Here is a 27,980-nt window from a genome sequence, read left to right on the forward strand (position 1 = left end):
AAAATGTTACCAAGTTAGCCAAGAATACAAAACTAAATTGAAATACTTCAATAACCACAAGCATTCTGAATGTGATATGAAATCTAAATGGGGTGGTTACCACCACTTAAATCTACATGTGTTCTAATGAACAGAAACTCACATTGTGAGATAATTACCTCATAAACAGATCATCTAGAGGGTGGAAAGAATTTAAAATACACACATTTTAAAGACACTGGAGAAATAAATGACACATTCTACGAATAGGAATCGGGCGTTTCTAACCAACCTCTAAGAGCAACGAAGCCTTATAAAACTGCCACAGAAGACACTCATCAGGGTGGGTGTGTGGCCCAGCAGGGTACACTCTGCCATGCAAGGTGCCCACGTCCCACTGTGGAGTGTCGGTTCACGTCCTGGCTGCTCTGTGTCTGAATCAGCTTCCCGCTGGTGCACACCTGGGAGCTGGCCGGGCAGGGCTCAAGTGCTTTCAGTTGCCTGCCACCTGCTTAGGAGACCCGAATTGAGTTCCAGGCTCCAAGCTTCAGCCTGGCCCAACCCTTGCTGTTGCAGCCACTTGGGAGAATGAACCACCAGATGGAATATCTATTTTTGTCTCCATCATTCCCTTTCTCTGTCACTTGGCCTGTCAAGCAAATAAAAAATAAATCTCAAAAATAAAAATAAAGATGGCCATGAGACAGTGTCCCTTAGGAATATGTCTGACTGTGAACACACACATGGATTATTCTGGGAGTCAGATAGAATAGAATTACTATGGTGTTAAGATTGAACATGTGCCACCCTTTACTATGATTCACTGGCAAAATGTTTAGTGAAGGAAGTGAGTTTTTTGTCGCACAGAATTACAAGGCTCCAGTAAACTGCACCTACCGTTAGCCTCATATCAGGGTGGGGAGAAGCCTGGAGGATTATTTAAGGCTCACATTTCATGTACAGACTATAAATAGCGGGAACATCAGGACTCTGTAGTTCTGGTTTCTTTTCTCTCAGCGCCCCTTAGTGGCTCACAAAGGCCTTTCAGGTAGAACAAAATCTGGAGAGAGGCAGAAAAAATTCTGGACTCACCTAAGTGTCTCCTTGATGATAACCATGATGCCACCTTGCGTGGCAGCACGAAACTGACACAGAGGGTGCAGTGAGGGCGCAGCCTTGTCCAGTCCTGCAAACCCTTTCAGGCTGGCAACCGCCTTCTTCCTTTCCAGCTTCCCCAGAATCCATAATAAGATCTCTTGGCAGAGTGATCTGGCAGGAAAAGCAGTTACAAACGAGCTTGTCAGCCGAACTCTGTGCACAGAACAAGCTAACAGAGAAGGAAAGACGGACAGGGCCCACTGCGCTCCAGACGCTGGCGTCATTATCTAGTACGAGTGGACGACATGTTCCCTGTGAATTTCAGAATGTCAATACGTCAACATTCAATGAGACACTTGGCTCTAGAACCCACACACTCCATATGAGCCCCAAAGGTTTGGATTTTTAAATTCCAAATGTACCACTGCCTTTGGATCATGCACTGTATAAGAAAGCTTATACTTACATGAAAATCATCCAATACCAGTGGGACTAAGAGACAGCACACCAACAAAGACCTTTCAACTCCTTATCCTTTCTCTGTCCCCATCAACTACAGAGGAAGAGAATAAACATGGCATCTGTTTTCCACCGCCTGGTGAGAATCAGAGTGTGCCAGCAGGATCCAGGGTTTAAAACAGGAGTCATTACGTGGATGATCTACCGGAACCAGACTGAGGCTCACCAGGGGAGGCGCCGGACACCTGAGAGCACCTTTAATCTCCGTAATGACCCCACGAAGAAGTTACTGTTCACTTCTGGTGGGTGACCTGGGGCCGTTCCCAAATATCAGTACTCAGAATTCTGCAGGACTTCACCATGTTCAAACGACTACAAAGATGACTATGAAAATTAAGCTGGCACAAAGGAGTCCTGCTCAGATTCTCATACACAAAGAATATTTCCTGGAAGACTAAGAAAGCCCATCTACGTAAACAACCCCCACCTCAGTACCGCCAGATTCCAGGCTAAACTACAGCGTGCCTCCTGCACATCTGACTCTCAGAATGTGCTCTCCACACCCTGCTTCCCCCTTCCTAGATACGCACCTGCAGCCTTCCTCACTGATCACACAGGGGCACACAGACAGCATCCGCAACTCGCTCTCCCTCTTCTAGCTGAGTAAGGAGAGCCCCTATGCCTTGCTCACATTGAAAGGAAATAACAGGGAGGCACAAGCTGAGACCCCACTGCTCAACACCAAGTAAGATCTGACTTCTCAGACAAGCAGGTTCTCTCCATCACTCACCTTATGTGGGACACGCCCTGCTTGGTGAAACAGTAGATGCAAAAGAGCACTCCCAGGACCTGCAACAGGCAGTCCAGCAGCACCGCCAGCGGCTCATTTCCGACCACGTACACCTAGGGGCAAGGACACAGTGAGATGGACAACCACACACCTGGCAGCATGCAGGGTCTTCCTCGGCAACTCTTGCATCCTCAGATGCACAATTTTAGCTTCAAGGTTGTGCTCAGATATGGCAGCAAAACCATCTGAGACTGGCAGCTGGGTAGGAACCCAAAGATGGAACCAGGGCACCCTTGCAGGTATGCAGCCCACGAGTGGGTAAAGAAACTCATTTTCTCATCTACTTTGGCTACCACTGGGTCTTCTCATACACTTACTATTCATGTATATAATAACTGTCCCACTGCACAAAGCCCTGCTATTAAGAACTAACAACTAGGGCCCAACGCGATAGTGTGGCAGTTAAAGTTCTCACCTTGAACATGCACCGGGATCCCATATGGACGCCAGTTCTAACCCTGGTGGCCCCGCTTCCCATCTAGCTCCCTGACTGTGGCCTGGGAAAGCAGTCAAGGACAGCCCAAGTCCTTGGGACCCTGCACCCGCGTGGGAGACCAGGAGGAGCTCCTGGCTCCTGGCTTCAGATTGGCTCAGCTCCGGCCGTTGCGGTCACTTGGGGAGTGAGCCATCAGAGGGAAGATCTTCCTCTCTGTCTCTCCTCCTCTATGTATATCCGCCTTTCCAAATAAATTTTTTTTTACAGATTTATTTATTCATTTGAAAGTTAGGAGTTACACAGAAAGGAGAGAGAAAGAAACTTTCATCCACTGATTCACTCTCCAAATGCCCGCAGGGGGCTGAGTCAGGTGGAAGCCAGGAGCCAGGAGTTTCATCTGGGTCTTCCACAGAGCTACAGGCACCCAGGAACGTGAGCCATGCTCTCCTGATTTTGGGGGGACCGTTAGTAGAGAACTATCAGAAGTGGAACAGCCAAGTCACAAATCAAAATCCATATGGGATGCTGGGACTTGAACCAGGGGCTTTACTTGCTACTCCTCAACATAAACCCCCAATTTTTAAATTTACATATTATTTGAAAGACAAATATGGATCTCCCATTCACTGGCTCACTCCCCAAATTCCAACCAACCAGGGCTGGGCAGCCAAAGCCAGATGGCTGAAACTCAATCTATATCTTCTGTGTGAAAGGCAGGAACCCAGAAACTGAGCCATTGTGCTGCCCCACAGGGTGTGCATCAACAGGAAGCCGGAACTAGAAGCAGAGCCAATACTGGATGCAGGCACTCCAGGACGGGATCCAAGCACCCTAAGCAGTGTCTAAACGGCTATGCTGAAGACCTGTCCCTAGATTGGCCTCTTGTCACCTATGACCACCACACAAGCATGCCCTCTTTGCTGCAACTCACTAACATTATGACGCACATGTGGCTCTGTACTGGTTCCACATGGTTAAATGTGTAAGCATGCTCATTTTGGTGAACATATTTAGGTTGTACCTTGCAATAAAGCTAGTCCAAATGCATTCAACAAGCATTTGGGTAGTAAACCAGAGGATGGAAGATTTTTCTCTTTCTTCTTCTCTAAGTAAATCTGATCTGCCTTTGCAATTTAAAATAAACCTTTTTTAAAAATGTTATTTATCATTTTTTTATTAGAAGGATTTACAGAGAGCAAAGATTCTCCAATCACTGGTTCACTCCCCAAATGGCCACAATGGTCGGAGCTGAGCTGATCCCTAGCCAAGAGCCAGGAGCCTCGTCTGGGTTTCCCACATGGATGAAGGGTCCCAAGCCTTTGGGCTGTAAGACACTGCTTTCCCAGGCCACAAGCGGGGAGCTGAATGGGGTGCAGAGCAGCTGAGACACAAACTGGTACCCAGAAAGGATTCTAGCAGTGCAAGATAGAGGATTATCCAATTGAGCCATTGTGCTGGGCTCCAATTCAACACACTTTTATTAGGTTCAGATCAATATCACAGGCACTGAAATACAAAAATAAATTGAGACATTAACTCTCAGACTGCCTCTGACAAAGAGTAAAACAAGAATAAAACAAATAAATCAATTCTAAGAATAGCTCAAGGAGGACAAAGTATTTACAGACATATAAAATGTTATTCAGAAATCCAGACACAATAAGGTTTCAAAGTATGATCCTGTTACAGTAAACTGATGAAAGTCTGATAGCACAGATCATGATAATGATGAGAAAAGAGAATCCACAAGAGGCCCTGATCTACAAAGTAGAAAGGCCAGAATTAATGCTGTTGGAGGGGAACTGAAGGTCGCAGAGGTGCCTTCCCAGGCTGGGAAACGCTTTGTGCTCTTCCCGCAAGCCCTGTCTCTTTAAATCAACCCCAACTCCCCCACCCACCGAGCCTCCCGACTCCTCTGTGGAGCCTGATAACCAAGACAGCTTCCTGTGCATGATCTAATCTCCGAAAGCTAAATGAAGTGCCTTCCTCGGTGGCTGGCGAGAGGCCGGATTATGAGTTCACCAATTACAGGAGGCAGCCGCAGAGATGCCCCCAGATTGCAGGCCGGCCTATTGTTCGGATCCTGCATTCCTAGAGGCAATCCCTGTGCAGCGATCCTTCCTCCAGCATCTTTTGTATGAGTACAAGCAAAACAACAACAAAGCCTGGTGGATCCCGGGCAAAAGCTTACAACTTGGAGATGAACTCAATCAAGCACATTTCTCAGGGTTGCAAGGCGGTGTAGGTAAATTTCTATGACTTTCAAATCTCCCTTTTTCCCCCTACAAGTTCCTATAGATACATTTTTAAACAGGAACAAGTACTGCTTTTAGATTTAGGGGGAAAAAGCATAGTAATCTGGGCATATGCATGACTTGGTTTTAGAGGAGGCTCCCCACATGGGTACGGAGTGCCACTTACAGTGGGGAACAAGACATCTGCTTCACAAGAGCCTACACTGCAGTGGGGAAGACAGCCAGTGAACAATCACGTGTGACAGGTGGTGCCAAGGGCTCCAACAGAGGACAAGGCAGACTGAAGGGGGCGTAAAGAAGGGTGGAGTACGCAGAAGAGCAAGAAAAATTAATAGCCCCTGTCAATTCTTCAGCAAGTCCACCAACAGGAGTGCAGAAATGGTTGTTTTTGAAAGATTTCTTTTTATCAGAAAGGTAGATTTGCAGTGAGAGAGACAGAGAAAGATCTTCTGTCCTCCGGCTCACTCCCCAAGTGGCTTTAACAGCCAGAGCTGAGCAGATCTGGAGCCAGGTGGTTCTTCTGAGTCTCTCACGAGGGTGCAGATCCCAAGGCTTTGAACCATTCTCTACTGCTTTCCTAGGTCACAAGCAGGGAGCTGGATGGGAAGTGGAGCAACCAGGACATGAACCAGCGTACATATGGGATCCCGGCAGATACAAGGCAAGGATTTAGCCACTAAGCTAAGTGGTATTTTTCTTAAAGATGAGATTTATAAATGACATCTCCTTTTGGCTTGATCTCACACTTAGATTTTTTTTTTTTTTTAAGAATATCACAAAGAATTTCCTCTTTCTTGGCAGACACATGACGGGCATCTCCCAACACCAAGGGACAGTTCCTCCTTGGTGGACGTCTAAGCCCACATCCACCACCCATGACATTTCCTTGAAGTGTATCTGGTTTTCAAATTCTGAACTGTTCACCTAAAAATAACCAGGATTCAATTTCTTCTGTTTGCCTTGGAGGGTACATGCATGCTCCTATGCAGATCAGACAAGCAATGGCACCTGCAAAACTGGCCCACCCAGGCCCCTCCTCTGCCAGGAGCCTCGTAAGATTCTATTAATTGTCCATTCACGCATCCACTCCCTCACTTGCTAACTCAAAGATGTATTAAACAAGTAACCATCATGAAATGATTTTTTTTCCCCCTTTGTAAATTCCAATCGCTCTTCAGACCCTGCAATACATAATCTACTCATATGGTTCTCTCTCAACTTCTCACACAGCCCAGAAGGCAAAAGTCAAATTGCCTACCTCAGCGCTATGAGAGCAGTTTACTGAAGATGAGTGTCACTGAGGTCCTTCGTGAACAAGCAGTTTAAACAGGGTAGTGTATAGTTTAAAGGGCCTCCACTGTTACTGCCATTTATCAAGCACACAATAGCCACTTTGTATTGAATGTCAATTCAAGAATAAACCAGCTTATCACATAGCATACAATCAACTCTCAAGAGTCCTCGGGGTGGGCGCCATGGTGCACATTAAGCCTCTGCTTGCGGTCCCAGTATCCCCAATGGGCATCACTTTGAGCCCTGGCTATGCAAGATCCAGCTCCCTGGGCCCGGCTTGGCAGTCTACTGGCTGAAGTCCTCACTTTGCATGCTTAGGATTCCATATAGGTGCTGGCTCATGTCCCAGCGACTCCACTTCTCATCTAGCTCCTTGCTTGTAGCATGGGAAAGCAGTAGAGGATGGCCCAAAGCCTTGGACCTGTGTGGGAGACCCCGAGGAACCTCCTAGCTCCTGGCTCCTGGCTTCGGATTGGCTCAGACGCTACAGCCACTGTGGGAGTGAATCATCAGAAGGAAGATCATCTTGTCTCTCTTCCTCCTCTTCTCTGTGTATCTGACTTTCCAATAAAATAAACTTAAAAAAAAAAAAAAAGGCCCAGCTCCCTACTACTATGCCTGGGAAAGCAGCAGCAAATGGCCAAGTCCTTGGGTCCCTGTAACCATGAGGGAGACCTACATCAAGTGTCCAGCTCCTCGTATCAGCATGGTCAACCCCAGCTGTTACAGATGTTTAGGGTATGAATCAGCAGATGGGAAAATATCCCTTTTACATGCTTTCCTCTATCTTTCAAATAAATTTTTCTTAAGGTGAAGGCTGGCATTGTAGTGCAGCAACTTCAGTCACCTGAGCTATCAGCACCTACTAGGAGCAGCAGTTGCAGTTCCAGCTGGTCAGCTTTCACTCCAGCTCTCTGCTAAAGTGGCAAGAGGGGAAGACGACCCAAGTGTCTGAGCCTCAGCCACCCAAGTGGGAGACTCAGATGGAGTTCCTGGCTCCTGGATTTGACCTGACCCAACATGGCAGCTGCCTGGGGAGTGAACCAGCAGATGGAATACCTGTTTTTTCATTTCTTGCTCTGTAACTCTATCATTCAAATTAACACATAATCTTTTTTCACTTGGAAGCTTGGGCCAGCATTGTGACAAAACAAGTAAAGCGACCATCTGCATCCCATATGCATGCCCAGCTCATGTCCTAGCTGCTCCATGTCCAATCCAACTCCCTGCTAGTGGCATGGGAAAAGCAGCAGCAGATGGCCCAGGTGCTTAGATCCTGGCCACCCCCATTTGGGAGGTCCACATGAAGCTCCTGGCTTCAACGTGGTTCTGCCCTGGTCTCTACAGCTATTTGTTAGAGTGAACCAGCAGATGGAAGACCTCTCATTCCCTGTGTCTCCCTCTCTCTGTGTTCCTGTTTCAAATAAATAAATCTTTAAAAAATTTTTTTAAACCAGAAAACAAGTTAAGAGATGAAGTCAGTTGAGCAAAGAAACATTGTTAGCAAATAGCAGGGCCAAGGGGAGCCACATTGGTCTGACATAAAATCCATTCACGGGACCATTCAGTGACTTAGAGGGCTGGTCCTCCACCTGCAGTAACGGAGTTATGTGGGCTGCTCTACTTCCCAGCTCCTTGACTTTGGCCTGGGAAGGCAGCAGAGGACTGCCCAGGTCCTTGGGCCCTACCCATGTGTAGCGGGCCTGGAGGAAGCTCCTGGCTTTTGGCTTTGCATTGGTTCAGTTTTGGCCATTGTGGCCATCTGGAATGTGACCCAGAGAGTGGAAGATCTAGCTCTCTCTCTACTTCTGTCTTTGTAAATCTGCCTCTCAGATAAAAGTAAATCTTTAAAAAAAAATCATTCACAAACCACACAAAGGGAGGATTGAATATGGGATTTACATTTGGGCTGATGAAGTTCTGCACCTAGACAGTGGTAACTAGTGGGCAACACAGTGGATACATTTAATGCCACTGAACTATTCGTTTTCAAGCAGCTAAAATGAGAAACTGTTACATGAATGTACCACTAGTTCTTAAAATTCAAAACATGAACCCCGGCCTCTCCAGACCTGCCTCACACTATACACAATGGTATTTTCATTGCTTCAGCCCCTGAACTACACTGACTTCATGCTGCCTCTCCCCACTCTTGGAATAGCAGAAGCCCGCTGCTCAGGTTACTGAGCTAGTCCTGCAACTTCCAGAAGGCATGTGTCACTGAAGGGATAACTGCTGGCTATGCCTCCTGCACAGTCATCTGCAAACCCTCTCACTGACCAGCGGATGACTTCAAGCCAACCCATGGATTTCTTGGGGTCTGTGTTCCCTCACCCATGCTAGCAGGAGGCTGCACCTGGCACGGATCTAGCTTTCCAACTTGATCACAGGTTGGCTCATTTTCTTCATACGAAATTCAGTTCTCAGCTACTAAGTCATAAGATCTGCAGGCAGGGGAGAGGGGAGGCAGCGAGGGGACACATCCCCCTTCCACCAAAACCAAAGCTGAGATAACAGAGTCCTCCGCCTTGAACAGGGTTTAACAAAATCCTAATCCTTCTTCACATGTCCTAATCTACAGGTGAAAGACTTTCCTGGTTGCTCAAGGTGTTTTGTAAGTGGGGATTCCCAACAAAGTCCCAAGAGAAGGAAAAGCTGAGGCCGAGAGGGGAGAGATGCGGAAGGTGATACCGCCTCCACTGCTTAGTGTGAAACACGCCCACACACACAGGGAAAACAGAAGTGTGCTTTAAGGTGTGCTTCCAGGTGTTTCGGAGCGCCTTCTGCAGGCAGGAAAAGCGGAGGGGCCAAGGAGGCTGGTGCCAATCTGTGATGACCAGCTTGGCTCAGAGCTGATCAGACACGGGCACGAGCTGGTACCAAGGGGCCCAGGGGCAGACTGGGGATTTCCTTATTCCTCTGTGGGAATTTCCACTTTCCATTGTCACCACACCCTGGCTTTCAGAGATCCAGCCTTGAAACGAGGTGTCTATGATTCTGCTTAACAATCCTTCATGTAAGTTTAGAGGACCACTCTACAACAAGTGGTGGATGCTAAACTCTGGACCAACCAGGTATTCTAAACTCTGGACTGCACGCTGTTACCCTCTTGTCTACATAGGACTAGGCTATGTAGACTTTCCCTAACACACAGGGCAAAGCTTTTGGCATTCTGCAGGTGCATAATAAATGTTTTTGTGACTGATTGATGAATCAAAAGATGAGTGAGGGTCTGGTGTTGTGATGCACTGGGTTAACCAGCTGCTTAAAACTCTGGCACCCCCGTCAGAGTGTGGCTTCAAGACCCACTACTCGCCTTCTGTCTCAGCCCTCTGCTACGATGACCAAGAAAGCAGCATAAGACAGCCCACATACTTGGGGTCCTATCATCCAAGCAGAAGACCTGGATAGAGTTCCAGGCTCCTGGTTTAGGCCCGAACCAGCTCTAACTGTTGAAGCTATTGAAAGGTGAAAGAATAAATAAAAGATCTGTCTTGTCCCTGTCACTCTGCCTGTCAAATAAATGTTTTTAAAGGGGGTAGGTAAAGCGGTGTGATGGCTCAATTGGCTAATCTTCTGCCTGCAAGCATCATCCCCCCCTCTGGGTGTTGGTTTGTATTCCAATTGCTCCCACTTCCGATCCAGGTAGTTCCTTATTACCTGGGAAATCAGTGGAGGATGGCCCAAGACCTTGGGACTCTACACCCACATCAGAGATCTGAAAGAAGCTCTGGGCTTCTGGCTTTGTACCAGCTCTGGCTATTGCAGCCATTTGGGAATTGAACCAGCAGAACGAAGATCTTCCCTCTGTCAAGCTGCCTTTCCAATAAAAATAAAGTTTTAAAAATGAGCAAAGTAGACTGCTGCTTGCTTCCTGAGAAGCTGTTTTTGTGGGAAGTCAACACTTCACTTCCTTTTTTGTTGTGGTTGTTGACACCCAGAGACTGTTCAGTCGGTGCCAACTGAGTAGGCCAGGTGAACTGCAGCCCTGGCAGCGAGAGCAAACAAGAAAACGCTGGACTTCACACTGGCCTGTTCCCTAACACCAACATCTGCAGCACAGGGTTCTCTGGAGTCATCAGACATTTAAATTGTTAAGGAAACACAAATCCCAGAAGGATCCAATGGTGCTCACTGGACTAAGCTGGGTGCCTGCTTCCTGTCAGAAGAAATACAGCACAAGGGAGTCCTTCCGCGTACCATCTCTCACTGCACAGATCACTACCACACAGGGAGATCATGGTAGAGGCAGCAGGGGAGCACCAGCAAGTGGGCAGGCAGGAAACCGGGCCGGGCATTCTGTCTGCAGCGCCTCTGTGACAACCCAACACCACATGCCAAGTGAGTGGACGCAGACGCAGCACGTAGGCCTCTTCCAGTCTTAGCTTTCTCATTCTGGTCTAAGGCTCACGTCAAACACTTTGTGTCAGAATGGTAAAATATAAGCTCCATGCAATGGCTAAGCTCATTTCTAAATACTAGTGCCTGTTACTGTAAGTGGAGTGTTTTTTCCCTTATCTTTTATAAGATGTGTCAATGTAGAAAATCAAGTATGACGGACTACTCAGAATCAAGCTGACTGCACCCTGACGCTGGAAGCCAGGGCAAGCTAGAACTTGATTGCCCCCCTCTTGAAGATTAAACTAGTCAAACACTGCCTGCTCAAGCATTCCAACCATCCTTTGCTACCAAAGCCCCAGCACTTCTTGAGTACTTGCCGAGTTTAAGACAAAAAAGAACAAGGCAAGTTGCCTAACACAGCAAGTGTTTTGGACTGTGTTGTGCTCTCAGAGCATATTGCACAAAATGAATCTTTAAAAGAAGAGTTTCCTAAGCCAAAAGGGAATTGACAGGGCTTTTGAGCACTTCCGTGCTACTGTATGGCACAAACTGACCAGTGGGTACCAACTTTCAGGCCCACCTGATGGCCCATGGACAGGCCACCATGCAGCCAGATTCCAGCCCAGGTCAGTGTGACTCCAAGGCCCAGACACTGCCCACCCCACACCGCAGCCTGAGCCAAAGCAGTCAGAAACCTAAAACCTGCAGCTCCCACTGCTCTGCAGGCTGTTTCCTTTGACTGTAATTCATGGTCGGGTATAGATGCAAATTTCCAGAAAGAATAATTGCTTTTCAGGAGGGGCCACAGATAAAAGAGAAGCTAACTTCTCACTTTAAAGCATTTATTTGCACTTAACTTTGTCACATGTGAGAACATTAAAGGAGCCTGAGGGACAGAGACAAAGGAGGATTGGTTCCAGGTCAGCTCTGCATTCAGCTGTTTGGATTTAATTTCATTTATTATAAAATGAGTAAATAATTTGTCAAAATCCACAGGATGTGAAGTCTAAAAGAAACTGTGACCCCAGGGCGATTGTGACCCGTCCATGAAGGCTCATCAACTGTAACAAGTGCACCACCCATGTGGCGGAGGTCCACAAGGCAGCTCCCTGAACTCCTGCTCAACTTTTTTTTTGAAAGTTTTTTTTTATTATTATTATAAAGACAGATACACAGAGAGAAGGAGAGACAGAGAGGAAGATCTTTTGTCCACTGATTCACTCCCCAAGTGGCTGTAACAGCCAGAGCTGAGCTGATGCCAGGAGCCAGGGGTCTTTTCCACGTCTCTAGTACCAGTGCAGGGTCCCAAAGCTTTGGACCATCCTCAATTGCTTTCCCAGGCCACAAGTAGGGAACTGGATGGGAAGTGGGGCAGCTGGCACACTAACTGGGGCCCATATGGGATCCCAGTGCATGCAAGGCAAGGACTTTAGCCACTAGGCTACTGTGCTGGGCTCTCCTGCTCAATTTTGCTATGAACCTACAACTGCTCTTCAAAACACAGCCAGCCCTCTGTCCTGACACATTCCACATGCACACAACAAACCAATTCTGGATAAAAAAAAATATTTTGGGGCCCAGCGCAACAGACTAGTGGCTGAAGTCCTTGTCTTGCAGTATGTGCCAGGACTCCATATGGGTGCCAGTTTCTACTCCAGCTGCTCCACTTCCCTTCTGCTGCTCTCTGCTTATGGCCTGGGAAAGCAGTCCAGGACAGCCCAAAGCCTTGGGATCCTGCACCTGTGTAGGAGACCCGGAAATGGCTCCTGGCGCAGCTCCGGCTGTTGCAGCCCATGGGGGAGTGAACAAGCGAATGGAAGATCTTTCTGTCTCTCCTTCTCTCTTAAACCTGACTTTCTAATAAAAATCAATCTTAAAAATGTTTTAAAGATTTATTTATTTATTTTAAAGGCAGAGTGACAGGGAGACACACAGAAAGATCCCCCATCTACTGGATCACTCCCTAAATGGCTGCAAACAGTCGGGGCTGGGCCGGGCCAAAGCCAGGAGTCTAGAACTCTAACTGATCTCCGATATGGTGGCAGGAACCCAAACACCTAGGCCATCTTCTCACACTTTCCCATGTGCATTACCAGGGAACTAGATTGGAAATGGAATAGCCAGGACTTGGTACTCATATAGGATACTGGCATTCCAGGCAGCAACGTAACCCACTGCACCACAGGCTCTTCCTCAATATATATATATAGGAGAGATTATTTCAGTGGCAGAGTTACAGAGAAAGACAAGGATTTCCCATCCACTGGTACACTCCCCACATGGTTACAATGCCTGGAGCTAGGCCAGGAGCTTCTTCGGGGTCTGCCACCTGAAAGCAAGGACCCAAGCAGTCAAACCATCTTCCACTGCCTTCCCCATTAGCAGGAAGCCAGATACAAAGTGCAACAGCCAGGACTCAAACAGGTGTCGCAGGCAGCAGCTTGACCTACTGTGCCACAGCATCAGCCCCCTCAAAAAATGTTTTTTTAAGGTTTTTATTAGAAAGGCAGATATGCAGAGAGAAGGAAAGACAGAGAAAGCCCCATTATATACTACTTAGGTCCTGTAAGTACTCTAGAGGTAATCTAAGATACACTCACGTGAGAGGAGCGTGTTGGCTACCAGCAAACACTGCCACTTTCTCTAATGGACCTGTACATTTGGAGATTGGGGAGTCCGTGGAGACCCCACAGAACCAGCTGTTCTCAGATACAGGGATGACCGTGAGGTCTATTCAAAAAGACACAAGCACCCATGCATAGTTACTTCTCAAGTGCCTTTCAGTTCCCAAACTCCATTCTTCGAACTTGCTCTGTAAAACTCATTAAAGACTCCGAAAGAAGAGTTAAATGGCCAATGTGACAGAGTAACTGTAATTAGAAATTTATTCAGATTAAATATGGGCACAAACTTGGATAATTAAAGTCAAGATTCCTTGAATCTGGAAACAGAGATAAAATGGAAATGAGGCTGCAGAAACTCCGCTCATTAAGCACCTCCTGCTCTTTCCCACTTTCAGGAAGTCTCAGGCCAGGACTGTGAATACTGAAAGGAAGCATTTTTCCTCCATCGGGACCTGGCAAGAGGACATCCCAACCAAGAGCGTTTAGGCCAATAGGTGCAGCCATGAAGTCACTGCCAGGAATGCCTGCAGCCGCACCTGAGCACTCAGCTGAAGTCTCAGTTCTGCCCTCAATCCCAGCTTCTCCCTAATGTGCACAGTGAGACTGGGTCAAGGGACTGGGTCCTTGGGAGACCAAAACTGAAGAACTGGCCTCTGGTTTCAGCCTGGGCCAGGCCGTCACAGGTATGTGGGGAATGAGGCAGCGGACCAGAAGCCTCTGTTTCCCTGCATTTTAAATAAACGAAATAAAATAAATAAATAAATGAATGCAACAGAGCTGCAGTTGTCCCACTCAGGCTCCAAAGAATCCATGTGCATACACTGGGCCTTTCTCCAACTCTGCAGGAAAACATACACCCTAACTTTCTCCCCTTCCAGAAAGGACAAAAGATCTTAGGCATCCTAGGGAACAGACCCAGACACCGAGTCATGGGAGAGACAGCAGAGAAGCACTAGATGGAAGGTTATTGGAGCTGCATGGCCCCTTTGTGCTAAGATAATTCTAACAGAGGGTACACACACGGAGATAAGGAGAATTATTTATGTGGTGGAGCCACAAACAGCAACACCAAGTTCTCACTGCATTTCACTAGCTCCCACTGACACACCCATGCTATGCCGTCTCCTCTTCTGCAGAGCCAGGGCTCTCCCAACCACCTGCTCCACCCCAGCAGTGTGTGCAGAAGCCTGGAAACTGCTCCCACCAGCAGACGCCGCTCACAGGATGGAAAGTGCAGCCGTGGAAGTACTAATGTGCTCTCATTAAACCACCTTTTTTTTTAAAAAAAAAAAAAGATATATTTTACTTGAAATTCAGAGTTACAGAGACAAACAGGAAGACACAGAGAAAGAGAACAAGAGATTTTCCATCTGCTTGATCATTCCCTGGAAGGTCACAACAGCCACAGCTGGACTGATGAGAAGCAAGGAGCTGCTTCTGGGTTTCTCACCTGAGTGCAGTGACTCAAGCACTTGAGCCATCTTCCTTAGCCTTCCCAGGCCATAAGCAGAGAGCTGAACCGATAGTAAAGTAGCTGGGGCTTGACCCAGCACTCAAATGGGATGCTAGTGCTGCAAGCAAAGGATCAGTCTACTACACTGCCACACCAGCCTGCACCCACGTGGGAGACCTGGAGGAAGCTCCTGGCTACTGGCTTCAGATCAGCTCAGCTCTGGCCATTGTGGTTGCTTGGGGAGTGAATCATCAGATGGAAGATCTTCCTCTCCATCTTTTCTCCTCTCTGTATATCTTTGGAGAAAAAAAAAAATTAGATGAGACAAGCAGGCTGACCAGGACTGTGTACAAAGTAAAGAAGCAGGTGGCTCCAAAGAACGAAGGGGCCCTGGGGCAGTGCACAGCTCAAAAGTCAGTAGCTGGAGGGGGCTGGAATAGCATATACGCAAAGGATGTCAGACTAGAAATGACATGCAAAGCATCAGGCATCAAGATAAATCAGATTTCAAGGTGCAAAGCAGGATGCCAGGTAAATGTGCAAACAGGCTGGTGACCACGAACACGCCCCCTGCAGGGGGAGGGCAGGGAAAGCCTTGTGAGGAGACCGACTAGCAAGAAGGATCTTGGAGTCAGGAGTCCCAGTCTTCAACCCATAGGTTAAAAAAAAAAAGACACAAATAACCAACTTAACAATGCAAAGGACACAGACATTTCCCTCAAGGACAATGCAGAATGGGCAGGAAGCACATGAAAAGGCAGTTTTGCAACATTAGCCATCCGGGAAAGATACATTAAAACGTTGTGAGATCCCACTCAGTAGGATGGCTACAATCAAAAAGACCAAGATGTAAGGAAACAAACCTTAACACACTGCAGGTGCAACACGGAATGGTGTACTTTGGGGAAAAGAGCTTGGTCGGTCCTTTAAAAGGGCACACAGGGCTCTGTATGATCCCACAATTCCACTGTTCAGCATGCACTCAAGAGAAATTAGAACACACACACACAGAAATCAGTACATCAATTTCTATGCCACAGGAACGTAAGAGCCAGATGGGGCAGACGCTGTGGCACAGTGCTGGGGCTGTTGCTTGGGACACCCACATACCACATCACAGTGCCTGAGATCGAGTCCCTCCTCAGGGACCCAGATTCCTACTAGTGTGCCAGGAAGGCTATGGATGATAACCTGAGGACTCGGGTTCCTGCTCCCGTACATGGCAGACCCAGAAGTTTCTGGATTTTGGATCTAGCCCAAACTCTGGCTACTGTGGGCATGTGAGGAGTCAACCAGCAGATGAAAGATATGTATTTTGGATACACATTAACAGACGAATAAACAAAATACGGTCCATCCAATGCAATGCCACTTGGTAAACAAGGGACTGAAATACCACTTCATGCTTTGATATGATATAAAAACCTCATGCTAAGACAACATATTGTATTAACTTAAGGGAAAAGTCCAGAGCAGTTAAACCTAGAGATACAGAAAACAGAGTGGTGGTTGCCCACATCTAGCAGCAGAGAACGGGGTAAGACCATTAACGGGATGTGGGGTTTCTGCAGGAAGGGGGAGTTTTGCAAAAAAATATTTTAAAATAGCGATGATGGTTGCAAAACCCTACAACTATTTAAAATCACTGAATTATACTCTTTTAATAGAAAAACTATAATATAAATTCAGTCTCAACGAGTCGGCTAATAAAAAAAGGTGGGGTAGGGAAGAAAAAAAAAAACCTGGAAGCGTTCCTAAATGCCTCTCTAAAATTAAACATCCTCGTTACCCAGCAAGTTGCTGGATCAATTCACCCAGCCCAGATGTTTTGCTTATTTCCTGCGTTTGAGCCGTACTCTATAATTTAGTATTAGCAGAGAGTTAATGAACACAACACATCCTTTGTTGCTAAATTCTACACAGTGTTTACCATTTTTCTCCAACATACACATTTCCTCTGTTTTCCAACTGCAGCTGGGCTGCCAAAACCTCAGAGGGAGAATAATTACCCCCGGCGCCCCTCCTGGCTTCCAGAATAATCAACACTCGGTGTTTCATCAAGTGTCTACAGTAGGAGGTTGTAAATTAACGGCTGACCAGCCTCGCTGGGTTCTCCTCCCCGGGTTTTCCTCCCCTTTTGTGGGAGTGGTAATGGGAAGATACACTATTTCATATCCATTTGGGGTGTGTGGCTGTACGTGTGTGTGTATATTTAAATCTGATTTATTTATTTGAAAGGAAGAGTTACAAGCAGAGAGAAAAGGAGACAGAGACAGATGGTCCATGCATTGGTTTACTCTCCAAATGCCTGCAAGAGCTAGGCCAATCTGAAGCCAGGAGCTTCTGCAATGTCTCCCTCGTGGGTGCAGGGGCCTAAGCATTTATGCTGCCTTCCCAGGCACATTCACAGGAAGCTAGATTGGAAATGGAATAGATGAGACTCAAACGGGCACTATACGGGATGTCATTGTCATGGGCGATGGCCTTCACCTCCTTATGCCAGCCCCTGCATGTATTTCCCCTCGAGTATACATCTGGAAATTACGGGCTAATATGTTAACTTCATATTTCACCATATGGGAAACAGCCAATGCATCATTTTATAAGGAATATAATTCTGAATGCTATTTACCAATATAAATATTTTTAATAGTAAAAATTAGCATGAATTTATTAAAATACACTTTAAAAAGCATTTACCCCCAGCTCTGACAATTGGGCCCATCAAAAATAGATTTCATTTTTTGTCTAGAATAATTTTACACATATATTTGTGTGTGTAAGATTACAACTATAGGATCTAGCATTTTAGCACAGCTAGTTAAGCTGCCGCCTGCAATGCTGACATCCCATATGGGCACTAGTTTAAGTCCCGACTGCTCCACTTCTGATCCAGCTCCCTGCTAATGCTCCTGGGAAAACAGGAGGATGGCTCAAGTGTAGGTCCCTATACCCAGGTGGAAGATCTAGATGAAGCTCCTGGCTCCTGGTTTCAGCCCCACTGCCCATTTGGAAAGTGAATCATCAGATGGAAGATCTCACACTCTCTTTCCTCTTCTTTCTTGCTGTAACTCCTCCTTCGTCAAACAAATATAATTTTTTAAGAAGAGATTGAGAACATATTAATTACATATTCCCATATTCCCTAATTTTTATCATATATTCAGATAATAATTTGCAGGATTAACTTCCTCACACTTCTTTATGGTAATTACTATCCAAAGGTATAAAGTAGAGGCTGGCAATGGTTCAGCATGTTAAACCACTACTTGCCATGTTAGCATTCCAAATTACAGCACTGTTCAAGGGCCAGCTACTCCACTTTTTTTTTTAAGATTTTTTTATTTTGTTGAAAAGTCAGATTTACAGAGAGAAGATCTTCCATCCACTGGCTCATTCCCCAAATGGTCGGAACAGCCAGAGCTGAGCCAATCTGAAGCCAGGAACTTCTTTCAGGTCTCCCATGTGAGTACAGGGTCCCAAGGCTTTGGGCCATCCTCTACTGCCTTCCCAGGGAGCTGGAAAGGAAATGGAACAGCTGGGATATGAACCGGTGTCCTTATAGGATCCCAAGGTATACAAAGTGAAGACTTTAGCCACTAGACTACCGTGCTGGGCCCCAGCTACTCCACTTTTAATCCAGCATCCTGTTGATTCATCTGGGAAAGCAGTGGATGATGGCCCAAGAAACTGAGCCCCAACCACCCATGTGGGATGACCAGAAGCAGCTCTGGCCTGAACCGTTGCAACCATCTGGGGAGTGGACCATCAGACAGAAGATCTGTCTCTCCTATTCTCTGCTCTCACTTTCAAATAAACAAATAAACTCTTTTCCAAAAAAAAGTTACAAAGTAGATTCAACATTAGCACACTTTTGGAAAGCCATCAGTACTGAATACACCTCTGCTAATTTCTTTGAAAGATGCTTTTCCCAGTTGGATATGCCATTAAGAGAATCTAAATCATTGTAATAGTCAAATGATGAAATGTACAGGGTATTAAATTTATTCAAGTTTGTTCCCCAAAGAAATCAGATTAGTTTCTAGCTTTCAAACTGAAAAGATGTCACAGCTTGAAACTTAATCATTCCAGTTCCTAAAACAACAGCTAAAAGGCAAAATTATTTTATAGGTTCAGATCCGAGTATTAGGTAAAAACATTGGTAAGTTGAATTACTAACCTTAAACACATCTTCAATACATCTACTAAGTTCTTCTTCTGTTACCAAAATGGTCCCTGGTATCATATCACTCTCTGGAATCTCTAAAAAATGAAAACCAAAATTACACACATTCAGCACCTCATCATACAGGAGATATTAAGCCTAAGGAGTCATATTTTAAAGACTTATTTATTTTTATTGGACAGATTTACAGAGAGAAGGAAGAGACAGAAATATTCTCCAACCGCTGATTCACTCCCACTCACCAGGTGACCACAACAACTGGAGCTGAGCTGATCAAAAGCCAGAGGCCAGGAGCTCCTTCCAGGTCTCCCACACAGATGCAAGGTTCCATGGCTTTGGGCCATCCTCCACTGCTTTCCCAGACCATAAGTAGGGAGCTGGGTGGGAAGTAGAGCAGCCAGGACACGAACCAGCATCCATATGGTATCCTGGTGCTTGCAAGGTGAAGATTTTAGCCACTGAGCCATCGCACTGGCCCAGGAATCATTAGAGGATTTAGAAATCATTAACCAGAAAGCCAGTATGACTGCCACTGCACAACATGGTCTCCTGGGAAAGAACCCAAGTACTTGAGCCATTGTCTGCTACTTTCCCATTAGTTGGAAGCAAGGTCACTGGAAAGTAAATCAGGCAGTCCTAAATGGGAAGTGGGAAGACCAAGCAACACCTCCCCCACAGCACCACACACTCAGAGTAACACAAGAAATTAGACAAATGAAGTGCTAGACCTTATTCCTGAAATAATAATTTGCTTATTGGACAGAAGGCTGATTCTAAACAAGATTTCTATCAAAAGTATAAAGGAATTTCGATTATTTACTGAAATACCACATAGCATTTCCCTTCACCCGGGCCCAATTGGGGAAGTCTTACTAAGCACGATTACTTTCTACATAGCCACCTTATACACATTCTAGAAAAATCCTTACCGCAAGTGACTTCCACAAAAAGTCTACACAGAACTAAATTTGTTTTAACTATAGTATTTGTTCTTAAAAGATATATTCGTTTGAAAGGCAGAGTTACAAACAGAAGGGAAGACAAAGAGATCTTTCATCTGCTGTTTCACATCCCAAATGGCTGTAAGGGTCGAAGCTGGGCCAAGCTGAAGCCAATAACCAGAAGCTTCATTTGGGTTCCCACATCAACGACAGGGAACCAAGGACTTGGGCCGCCTTTTCATGCTTTCCCCAGGGTATTACAAGAGAGCTGGATTAGGGGTGGAGAAGCCAAGACTCAAACCAGCACTCACGTGTCAGTGGCATCACCTGCTGTGCCACAATGCCAGCCTCTAGAACTTCAATTAATCTATTTACTTATAATTGGAAAGGCAGATCCACAGAAAGGAGAGAAAGATCCTGCATCTGTTAATTCACTTCCCAAGTAGCTGCAACTGCTGGAGCTGAGCCAAACCAAAGCCAGGAACCAGGAGCCTCCTCCAGGTCTCCAACGTGGGTAAAGGGTCCCAAGGCTCTGGGCCATCCTCAACTGCTTTCCCAGGCCACAAGCAAGGAGCTGGAAGGGAAGTGGAGCAGCCAGTACTGATGCCCACATGGGGCCCTGGCATATGCAAGGGGAGGAATAAGCCACTGGGCGATTATGCCAGGCCTTTCAACTTCAATTCCTTTTTTTTTATTATTATTCTTTTTTTTTTTTTAATTGGAAAGGCGGATATACAGAGAGGAGAGACAGAGAGGAAGATCTTCCGTCCAATGATTCACTCCCCAAGTGAGCGCAACAGCCAATGCTATGCTGATCCGAAGCCAGGAGCCTCTTCCGGGTCTCCCACGCGGGTGCAGGGTCCCAAAGCTTTGGGCTGTCCTCGACTGCCCTCCCAGGCCACAGGCAGGGAGCTGGAAGGGAAGCCGGGCTGCCGGGATTAGAACCGGCGCCCATATGGGATCCCGGGCGTGCAAGGCGAGGACCTTTAACCACTTGCGCCACCGCGCCGGGCCCTACACCCCACTCTTGGAGAAGGGGGGTGGGGTGGGACAGCGGGAAGAACAGGAGCCCGTTCCCTCATCAGCCCCGAACGCAAACCGCACCCTCCATGCTCTGCACTTTCCCGTGCCACCCACATGGCCTGCCAGGTGCATCCTCTCCATGAAGCCATGTCACCTTGCCTTCCCAGTCCGAGGGACATGGTATGCTCTCTCAGATGTCTGTTTGTTCAACGACAAGAAACCATTCCATCCATCTCTGCTGACAGTTGGGTGTCTGCTGCCCACATGGGAGACCCAGGCTGAGCTCTGGCTCCGGGCTTCAGCCCAACTCAGCCCTGTCTGCTACAGGCATTTGGGGAATGAACCTGTGCAGGGGAGATCTGTCTGTCTGTCTCTGTCTCCTTACCTTTCAACAAAATAAACAGCTATGGGGACAGACATTCCACCTTTCGCTTAGTAAATGAAGCCACTGCTTGGGGTACCCCATCCCATTCTGAAGTGCCCAGGGTTGAGTCCCAGCTCTCTCTCAATTCCAGCTTTCCACTAATGTGCATCCTGGAAGGTGGCAGGTGACAGTGCAAGTAGTCTGGTTCCTGCCAGCCAAATGGGAGACCTGCATTTTGTGCCCAGCTCTTTGACTCAGCCTGGCCATTACAGGGATCTGGAGAGTGAACCAATGGGAGACGCCTGTCTCTTTCTGTCTCTCTCCTCTCAAATAACAAAAAAAAAATTTTCACTTAGTTATAAAAGAAAGTATATGGAACAATTCAAGATACTGACATTTTTCTTTGGAAACAATGCATGCTGAAATGTCCAGAGAGCTACAGTCAACTCTCAAGAGTCTGAGGAAAAGCAGGTTTACATGTGTGGAAAGAGAAAGCAAGGTGGCCAGAATGTGAACAGCTGGTCGACCTAAAGGAAGTGGTTTATGTCTGACCTAAAGAATTTTTCTTCAAACTTCTATGAAGTAAACTCTTCAATGTAGAAAGCTGAGGGGAAAAGTGAATCTGTAAGATAATGAGCCACAACAGACCTAAATCAGTTGCAACCTGACGTGTGGAAGACAGTGAGAGGAGAGCCAGCCAGCTCCCCGTGTCCCCCTCACCTGCTATATTCACACATCGGTGAAGAGGCGCCAACATCGGCCGGAGCAGGTGTTTTGCTGCCAGTTGAGGGCATTCTCTCGACATGGTTAAAAAGGTCGTGGTGGCAACTCTCTGAAACTGTCGTGCCGTCAACTTATCTTGAAAGTGAAATAAGTCCAGAATCTAGAAGAAAAAGCATTCATTGCTTTAAGCCTCCCAAAAGGAACTTACTGTAACAACAACTTGGCAGAATTTTTTCCAAAGACTTATTTATTTGAAAGGCAGGATTACCAGGAGAGAGGGAAAGACAGGCAAAGTCTTCCATCTGCTGGTTCACTCCCCAAATGGCTGCGATGGTCAGGGCTAGGCCAGGATACAGGCAGCAGCCTGTAACTCTGTTCAGAGTTACGCAGGAACCCAAGGACTTAGGCCATCTCCCACAACTTCCACAGGTACATTAGAGGAGAGCTAAACTGGACATGGAGCAGCTGGACTCAAGCCTACGCTTCTGTGGGATGGGGTATCACAAGCAGCAGCTTAACACACTACACCACAATGTATGCTTGGAATTTCAACATTAAAAGGCAGGAGAGCTGAGGAAGCTGTAGTTTGTGCTGAATATTTTTATCAATATTACAAAAAAATGAAACCCTTACTATTAGCTTTTATTTCGTTGTTTGGTTTTTAGATTTTATTTATCCACAAAGCAGAGTAACAGAGAGAGAAGAAAAGACAGAGAACTAGAGCTTTCATCTGCTGGTTCTGACTTCAAATGGCCAGATCTTGGTCAGTGGAAACCAGAAGCCCAGCACCCCATCAGCCTCCCACATGGCAGTCCCAGCACTCAGGCCACATGCACACACTTTGAAAACATGTTAGCAGGAAGCTAGATTGCAAGCAGTCAGGATATAAGCTGGCATTCGGATAACAGCTGTGATACTCAAGCAAAGACTTAATCCACAGCACCACAATGCCATTTTAAGCTTTAACAGTCTTCTTCAATCACCATGAATGCTTTTGGTGTATGTATTTCCAATATATTCTCTGTAAAATTTTTTTCTTGGGCCATGGCCTAGCAGTTGAGGTTCTCGCTTGAACGTGCCAGGACCTCACGTGGGCGCCAGTTCTAGTTCCAGCTGCTCTGCTTCCCATCCAGCTTCCTGATTGTGGCCTGGGAAAGCAGTCGAGGACGGCCCAAAGCCTTGGGACCCTGCACCCATTTGGGAGACCAGAAGAGCTCCTGGCTCCTGGCTTCAGATTAGCATAGCACCGACCATTGCAGTCACTTGGGAAGTGAATCATCATATGGAAGATCTTCCTCTCTGTCTTTCTCTCTGTGTATCTGACTTCGCAATAAAAATAAATCTTTAAAAAAAAATTATTTTTCTTGGGCCAGTGCTGTGGCCACCACCTGTGGTGCCAGCATCTCATACAGCTGCCAGCTAGAGTCCTGGCTGCTCCACTTCATACCCAGCTTCCTAATAATGTTTCGGATAAAACAGCAAAAAGATGGCCCAAGTACAAAAGATTCCCAAATATTACTAAATCTAAATGGAAAACCTGAAAGAAGCACGAGGCTCTTGGCTTCGAATCAGCTCAGCTCCAGCTGCTGCAGTGGAATGAACCACTGGATGGGAGATCTTTCTGTCTCTTTGTAAATCTATCCTCCCAATGAAAATAAATAAATCTTTATAAAAATTGATCTTTAAATTGAAATCACATACAACATTGACTTATATATTGCTAAAGCCTTCTCATATTGTTATTAATTCCTCAAAAATAACCATTTTCAAACTGTTGGTAAGAATGTATTACTTTATTCCCTAATTTCTTCACATTGCTTTTCCTTCAAATTTTTGTCATTATACATCACACTGCCAAATGAAATTAGCGGCTCAAAGACAGCTCTGCCTGGACTGTCCCACATAAGAGCCTATTTTAGCCTCAAAAACATTTGCGACAGCCGAGTGGCACAGCAATGAGGACCCCACTTCGAATGTTCATACCCCATATCAGAATGCCTGGTTCACTACCTGGCTATTCCATTTCTTCTTCTTTTATTAAATATTTTATGTTTAAAGATATATTTATTTGTATTGGAAAGTCAGATATATGGAGAGGAGAAGAGACAGAGGAAGATCCTGTCTGCTAATTCACTCCCCAAGCGGCCACAACTGCCAGAGCTGAGCCAATCTGAAGTGAAGCCAGGAGCCAGGAGCTTCTTCTGGGTCTCCCATGCGGGCGCAGCATCCCAAGGCCTTGGGCCATCCTAGACTGTTTTCTCAGGCCAGAAGCAAGAGAGCTGGGTGGGAAATGGAGCTGATGGGATTAGAGCCGGCACCCATGTGGGATCCCAGTGTGAACAAGGCTACCATGTGGACCTGGAAATTTTTTTTTAAAGAGTTATTTACCTTTATTGGAAAGGCAGATTTACAGAGAGAAGGAGAAAAAGAAAGATCTTCCATCCACTGGTTCACTCTCCAAGTGGCCACAATGGCCAGAGCTGAGCCAATCCAAAGCCAGGAGCCAGGCAGGAGCTTCTTCTGGGTCTCCCATGTGGACACAGGGTCCCTAGGCTTTGGGCCATCCTCTATTGCAAGGAGGCCACAAGCAGGTAACTGGATGGGAATTAGAGCAGCCAGAACACAAACTGGTGCCCATATGGGATCCCAGGCATGCAAGGTGAGGATTTAGCTGCTAGGCTGTTGTGAGAGGCTTGGCTACTCTGTTTCTGATCCAGTTTCCTGCCAGTAGGTGTCCCAAGAGGCAACAACTGTAACCAAAGTATTTGATCCCTGTCACCATATGCGAGACCAGGCTAGACTTCCGGGCTCTTGCCTTTAATGGCCAAACTAAAGTTATGTGAAGAAAAAAAGCAATGGAAGGAAGATCCGTCTCTTTTGGTGCATGCGTTTTGATATGCTGCTCTTTCAAGTAAACAGTTCTTACAAAAAATGCCACAGACAATGTGGCATAGCAAATTAACCAATTACCTACAGTCCTGCTATGTCATATGGGTGCTGGTTCAAGTCCTAGATGCTGCACTTCTGTTCTAGCTCACTGGTAATGCACCTGGGGTACTAATGGAGGACTGAGGAACCGTTCTGCAGTCCATGGGACACCTAGAAGAAGCTCCTAACTCCTGGCTTTGATCCGGCTTCGCCAAAGCCATTGCAGCCCTTTGGGGAGTGGACCACAGGATGGGGGGGGGGGGCGGAGAGAGAGAGAGAGAATGTGTGATTTTGCCTTTCAAATAAATAAGTTTTTCAAACAAACAAGAAGATGCCTACATCCCTTAGCAGAGTCGCTGGTTTTGAGTCTCACTCTGACACCTGACTCCAGCTTTCGGCCAATACAGCAGGAGGGACTGGGGAGGATTCAGGTCACTGGGTTCCTGTCCCTGTGTGGGAGATCCGGTATTGAGTCCCTGGGCCAGGCGCCATTGCTGCAATCATCTGGGGAGTGCGCCAGCAGAGGGCGCGCTCCGTCTCTGCCTTTCAAAATCAAGACAGAAGGGGGCCCCCCACTGAACAGCAAGCTTCACTACCGCCCTGCTTGTCTCCAACAAGGAGCAATGCGGGCTCTCCACCGCAAGCAAGTGGACGACCCCACAAAGCCACACACGCAGCACTTACCTGGGGGCAGATGTCCCTGTAGTAACTCTCTGGGGAAAGAGACTGCTGGGGACAAGAGGCCAAAATCTTTGCAATCAGGTCACACTTCTTCCAGTCCGCGGCAGTTGCCTCAGCGTCACTCCCTCCGGCTGCTCCAGCTGCCAAGGGGAGAGAGGCGTCAAACACTCATGGCGGCGCCCCGTGTAAAGCCCCATGGGAAAAACGGACCTTAAAACTCAGCCAAGAAGGGCTTCGTTTCCCAACGGAGATGTGCTGGTCTCTAGTAAGAGGCCCTCCTTCTCTGGACTTTGCTTGTGACACATCAAGACCAGAGGAGAGCTGGCATGTCGCCACCTCAGTAACCCCAGTATGATCGGGACATTAGCTTCTCAATGCTGAGTGCCCTTCTGCTTCTCGGCGCTCATTCCATTAAAACTGCCTTCAACCAGCAGCACAGCAACACAGGAAGAAGCACCAAACTAATCACCTTAAATGATTCCCCAAATCAGGCAAGGTAGGAGATGAGGACACCAATTGGGACACCTGCGTTCCTCGTGGAGTGCCTGGGTTAAAGTGCCAGCAAGGCTCCCAATGCCACCCCCTGCTATAGCACACCCTAAGAGGCAGCAGGAGACAGTTTAAGTCTTGGGGTCCCTGCCGCAGACTGGGGTCCCTAGCTGGTCCCTGCCCCACGTAGCAGACCCAGATGGAATTCAGGACTCGTGGCTTGCTTGGCCTAGCCCAGGCCATGGCGGGCACCTGGAGAGTGAATCAGAGGACGGGAGATTGATCTCGGTCTCCCCCTTCCTTCTCTGTCACTCTTTCAAATAAATAAACTTTAAGGAAACAATCAAAAGACTCCTTTACAAAAGTCTTTAATAATACTTCAAGATTTATTTTTATTAGAAAAGCAGTTATGGAGAGAGAGACAAAGCAGTTCCTCCATCCACTGGTTCACTCCCTAAATGGCAGCAACAGTCAGAGCCGGCTGGTCCAAAGCCAAGAGCTTCTTCCGCTCTCCAAAGGAGTGCCAGGACCCAAGGACTTGGGTCAGTCTCTGGAGTTGGAATGGAAATGTAGCAGCCAGTTCTCAAAACCACTCTACCACTGAGCCGGCCTACTTTTAAGAAAGTGGAAAAATAGAAAATGAGTTTCTTCCCAAAAAGCAGCTCACTAAACAGCCTCCAGGTTTTCGCCAATGTGGAATATCATGACCCACCTCAGGTTCCAATTCAAACGGACAGAGACCACACTTCTTACCGCCTGCTCCCTCTAGGATGCCCCGGACCACCGCCTGCACGCCGCTGGGCCGCAGCAGCCTTTCGGAGAGCAGCTGTCCGCAGAGACGCCGCAGCCACGCGGGGGCCCGTGTCCTGGGCTGCGTCTTCCCGTCCGTGCAGGTCTGCAAACAAGAAAGGGGAGCTGAGAATGTCAAGTCGCCATGACAGGTGCGCACAATTTGTTTAAAAAGTGCCGAGTCCTGCGGACAACTTAGTGAGTTACACAGACCTCGGGAGCGTACTCTTCCTTAAAAAAGGAAAAACAAAGACACTCTCCGTTACAGAACTTTGTTGAGCAATACTTCTGAGAAAGGAGAAATAAAATTCAGTAAAACATCAGTGCCATCTCACAGAATTCCAACGCTCAAGATGTATTTATTGATCGGCAGCGGCTCCAAGGGCTTGGGCATCGCCTGCCGTCTCCCAGACGCACCAGCAGGAAGTCGTGCTGGAAGCAGAGGTGGGACACCACTCCATGTGTTCTGATAGGAGACGTCGGGGGTCCCAACTCACTGTGCCACGCCCCACACCCCGACACTCTCCTAAGGCAAGCATCCTAACCCTGGCTGTATCCGAGTATAGATTAGGCATGCAGGTGGCCTTGCAGACCTACGGCTGACAACTAGGCACTCACAGTGGCTGCCACGCACCTTGTCAAGGGGTCGACTCAGGGGCTTGCTACCTCCACCTGCACTTCTGATACAGAGAGCCAAAAACTGCTTCACAGCCATGTCAAAAACTCAGTCAGTCCCAAATGCACACACCTCAGCGAGTACAGGTGCCTGCCTCCTTTGAAATCAGTACAGCTCTCCCAGGACATTCCCCGAAACTTGATGAGTTGGTATGCCTCGTCAAAGGGTGAGCCCCAGAAAACCTGTCACTTTCTACTTAAGAACACTAGGTTTTGGTCCCATGATAATCTCGTCCCCAGCTTAGCTCACCAAATACAAATCCCTTCCTGCCTTTGGCTCAAACTGTGGTTGGCCTGTTTCTATTGGCGTACATTACATACCAGAACTCAGGCGTTCTGCCCAGTTCACAACTGCAGATATTTTTTACAAGATTCATCTTGAGGGCTGGCCTG

General features: G+C 47.0%; 1 protein-coding gene across 3 annotated transcripts in view; it reads right to left on the reverse strand.

Moving 5' to 3' along the window:
* TANGO6 (transport and golgi organization 6 homolog) overlaps positions 1-27,980 on the reverse strand; it is a 171,609-nt gene that overhangs the window by 131,554 nt on the left and 12,075 nt on the right. For all 3 annotated transcript variants that reach the window (XM_040982471.1, XM_040982472.1, XM_040982470.1), the window contains exons 4-9: positions 26,877-27,018; positions 25,638-25,774; positions 22,023-22,185; positions 18,969-19,051; positions 2,327-2,439; positions 1,072-1,248 (exon numbers count right to left, since the gene is read on the reverse strand). In XM_040982471.1, the coding sequence (XP_040838405.1) occupies positions 1,072-1,248; positions 2,327-2,439; positions 18,969-19,051; positions 22,023-22,185; positions 25,638-25,774; positions 26,877-27,018 (815 nt within the window). The remainder of the gene's footprint in view (positions 1-1,071; positions 1,249-2,326; positions 2,440-18,968; positions 19,052-22,022; positions 22,186-25,637; positions 25,775-26,876; positions 27,019-27,980) is intronic.

This window comes from Ochotona curzoniae, unplaced genomic scaffold (genome assembly GCF_017591425.1).
Source record: "Ochotona curzoniae isolate NIBS_2020 unplaced genomic scaffold, NIBS_Ocur_1.0 contig_3622, whole genome shotgun sequence".
Taxonomy (NCBI): domain Eukaryota; kingdom Metazoa; phylum Chordata; class Mammalia; order Lagomorpha; family Ochotonidae; genus Ochotona; species Ochotona curzoniae.